This window comes from Coturnix japonica, chromosome 2 (genome assembly GCF_054131305.1).
Source record: "Coturnix japonica strain WE chromosome 2, WE-NBRP24, whole genome shotgun sequence".
Taxonomy (NCBI): Eukaryota; Metazoa; Chordata; class Aves; order Galliformes; family Phasianidae; genus Coturnix; species Coturnix japonica.
Window position 1 is genome coordinate 75814600 of NC_140664.1, and position 3468 is coordinate 75818067.

The 3468-nt window shown below is 56.3% G+C and overlaps 1 protein-coding gene across 1 annotated transcript; it reads left to right on the plus strand.

Annotated features, from left to right (window-relative positions):
• The first annotated feature begins 226 nt into the window (after positions 1-226).
• LOC107309618 (tubulin beta-2 chain) lies at positions 227-2638 on the plus strand. The gene is made up of 4 exons (XM_085540284.1): positions 227-345; positions 675-783; positions 1035-1145; positions 1345-2638. The coding sequence occupies exons 1-4, from the start codon at positions 289-291 to the stop codon at positions 2403-2405; spliced, it is 1338 nt and encodes a 445-aa protein (XP_085396410.1). The 5' UTR covers positions 227-288; the 3' UTR covers positions 2406-2638.
• Positions 2639-3468: the final 830 nt, after the last annotated feature.

The window sequence follows — 3468 nt, forward strand, 5'->3', positions numbered from 1 at the left end:
ACGGGATGCCATCCCAGTGCGGACAGCCGCCCCAACCCGCTCCTTTGTCCCCATTGCCCGCGGCGGGGCAGGGCGGGGTGCGGGCGTCGGCCCCGGTACGAAGTAGGGCCGCCCCAGCCCCGCCCGTCTGCCGCTCTCCCATTTGCTGTGCGCCGCTGCCGCGTGATGTCACCTATAGGCGGTGCCCATGGGCCCTATTTAAGGAGCGGAGTGGGGCGCGGCCGCTGCAGCGCCGAGAGCGGGAGGTGACGGAGCGGGAGTAGCGCGGCACCGGCGGATACAGGCATCATGCGTGAGATCGTGCACATCCAGGCCGGGCAGTGCGGCAACCAGATCGGTGCCAAGGTACGGGGGTACGGGACGCCGCCCCTCCGAATGCACGGCGTTACACCATGCCGGTTTCCGTGCGCCCCAAAGCGGGGCTGTCCCTGTGTCCCCAAGTGGGAGCGGTTCCGCTCGGTACCGTCGTGCCGCCGGTTCCCTGTCGGGTTGCGGTGGTTCCGTGGTGTGGGCGTGGCGCGGCTCTGAACAGCAGTGTAGGGTGGGGGGGAAGCGGTTCTGCTCGACGCCGTCTATGCGGGGTCCCGGGGTATCGGTGCCACACCCGGCACCGTGGGGCGGCGGTCAGGGGGCGGGGCTGCAGTGACCCCCCTGTCCCTCTTGTGTCCCTGCAGTTCTGGGAGGTTATTAGCGATGAGCACGGCATCGATCCCACCGGCAGCTACCACGGGGACAGCGACCTGCAGCTCGAGAGGATTAATGTGTACTACAATGAGGCCACAGGTAACTGCTCCGGGGAGCCTGTTTCCTCCTTCATTTCCCTTATAGGAGTGCATGGAGACCTCATGTGTGTCTTGTCATGAGAGCTGTGCACGGCATGTGGTTTTCTAGCACAGTGCAATAGCTGATTTGTGTCGTAGCTCCTGATTTGCTCCTAAGAATGCCCTTATGCTGTGGGTGGGGACTTAGAGGGAGGCTGAAGGGAGCACAGCAGTGCTGCAGGGCAATAACACTGGCACTGGTTTGTCCCGCAGGTAACAAATATGTCCCCCGTGCCATCCTGGTTGACTTGGAGCCCGGCACAATGGACTCGGTGCGCTCCGGCCCCTTTGGACAGATCTTCCGACCTGACAACTTTGTCTTTGGTGAGTGAGTGTGCTGTGGAGGTGTCACCAGTGTGAGCGAGGCACATACAGGAGGCTCAGCGCAAGAACTGGGGGGTTGGATCCTAGTGGCACTCTGGGAATAGTATTGAGAGGCGTGAGCCCTGTGGGGTGGGTGGAAGTTGATCTGGGATTCCTTCTGGGGCACTAAGGTGGCACGTTGCTTCTGGTCCACGTGTAGGTCAGAGCGGGGCCGGCAACAACTGGGCCAAGGGGCACTACACCGAAGGCGCTGAGCTGGTGGACTCTGTGCTGGACGTGGTGAGGAAGGAGTCGGAAAGCTGCGACTGCCTGCAGGGCTTCCAGTTGACCCACTCTCTGGGTGGCGGCACTGGCTCGGGGATGGGCACCCTCCTCATCAGCAAGATCCGGGAGGAGTACCCCGACCGCATCATGAACACGTTCAGCGTCATGCCCTCTCCCAAGGTGTCGGACACGGTGGTGGAGCCCTACAATGCCACCCTTTCTGTGCACCAGCTGGTGGAGAACACGGATGAGACCTACTGCATCGACAACGAGGCCCTGTACGACATCTGTTTCCGCACCCTGAAGCTCACCACTCCCACGTACGGGGACCTCAACCACCTGGTGTCGGCCACCATGAGCGGTGTGACCACCTGCCTTCGCTTCCCCGGCCAGCTGAACGCCGACCTGCGCAAGCTGGCGGTCAACATGGTGCCTTTCCCGCGGCTGCACTTCTTCATGCCGGGCTTTGCCCCGCTGACCAGCCGCGGCAGCCAGCAGTACCGAGCCCTGACGGTGCCCGAGCTGACGCAGCAGATGTTCGACTCCAAGAACATGATGGCCGCCTGCGACCCCCGCCACGGCCGCTACCTGACGGTGGCTGCCATCTTCCGCGGCCGTATGTCCATGAAGGAGGTGGACGAGCAGATGCTCAACGTGCAGAACAAGAACAGCAGCTACTTTGTGGAGTGGATCCCCAACAACGTGAAGACGGCCGTGTGCGACATCCCCCCGCGTGGGCTCAAGATGTCCGCCACCTTCATAGGGAACAGCACGGCCATCCAGGAGCTGTTCAAGAGGATCTCGGAGCAGTTCACGGCCATGTTCCGGCGCAAGGCCTTCTTGCACTGGTACACCGGCGAGGGCATGGATGAGATGGAGTTCACGGAGGCGGAGAGCAACATGAACGACCTGGTCTCAGAGTACCAGCAATACCAGGATGCCACTGCTGATGAGCAGGGTGAATTTGAAGAGGAAGGAGAGGAGGATGAGGCATGAAGTGGAAATGGGTAGGAGTCAAGTGTAGTCTGAGCAGGCAAGTGTTCATTGGGAGGAGAAATCTGTGCAGTTGTGCTGAAGCATGCGTTTCTTAATTTGGTGCTCTCCACTGTTGCTTTTGTCAGCAGTTTTGTATCCTCGACTGTCCAATGTAACAGTAGTTGCAAGAATACTCCACAGTCTTCTGTTGAAATGGTTAACTTCTCAAACATAAAGGCTTTTTGTGTTCTAAACTGTGTCCTCTGTCTTATTTCTCTCTAGCTCTAGAAAATAACTCTTGTAGTTTTCTGTCTCTTTCACTTCTCATTCTCAGCCTTTTTCCCTCACTGAAAGGTTTAAGTCAATAAAACAAGATTTTCTGGGCCATTAATTCTGCATAGTACATAAACTGCACTTACTTGGCTTAAATGAGTAGGCACTGTAAGAGGGTAGCCAGTCCACAGGCGCTGTGAGTTCGATATTAGGCACTCATGTTTAACAGTTAATCTATTGTTACTGAGGAAGCTGCCTTAACTAATAGAAACAAGATGCTCCATTTGAGGGTACTGCAACTTCTATTTATGGACATACATGGTAGTGAGGTCAGCCAGAAGGTATTGAATGCTACGTTACATACTGTCAAAGCTGATCTGACAGGATAGCAGCAGTGCAGGCTTCTCAGCTGCCATCTCGAGCGCTTCTTATTGAACTTGTCTCAGGGCATAGATGCTGTGAATATGGGTGGCTGGCTGTGGGCTTACTTGATCCTTAGCTGTCCTGGCTCTGTGATCCTTCTATAAGTAGAAAGAGTTCATGAAGGGTCTGTACTCTGAGCACAATAGCAGCTGAGATATTAACTTGAATTCTGTTCTGAGGTATGGAGAATTTCTCTGAGGTGAGTGTTTACCAAAGAAAACAACCACAAAGTGGGCCGTCTCTGTAAGAGGGAATGACCCTTTGGGATCTGGGAGGAGATGGCAGGCAGATTTCTAAGTAACATGACTCAAAGCTGCCCAGAGCATAAACATGGTCCTGGAGTAATCATGTGCATATCCTCACAGTAGTTCTTTCTCACACCCCAATT

Excerpts from the sequence above, each read along its gene's own strand:
- LOC107309618 (XM_085540284.1), top strand. The coding sequence starts at position 289 with ATGCGTGAGATCGTGCACATCCAGGCCGGGCAGTGCGGCAACCAGATC. Across the intron at positions 346-674 it reads GCAACCAGATCGGTGCCAAG|TTCTGGGAGGTTATTAGCGA; the intron begins GTACGGGGGTAC and ends GTGTCCCTGCAG. Across the intron at positions 1,146-1,344 it reads ACCTGACAACTTTGTCTTTG|GTCAGAGCGGGGCCGGCAAC; the intron begins GTGAGTGAGTGT and ends GTCCACGTGTAG.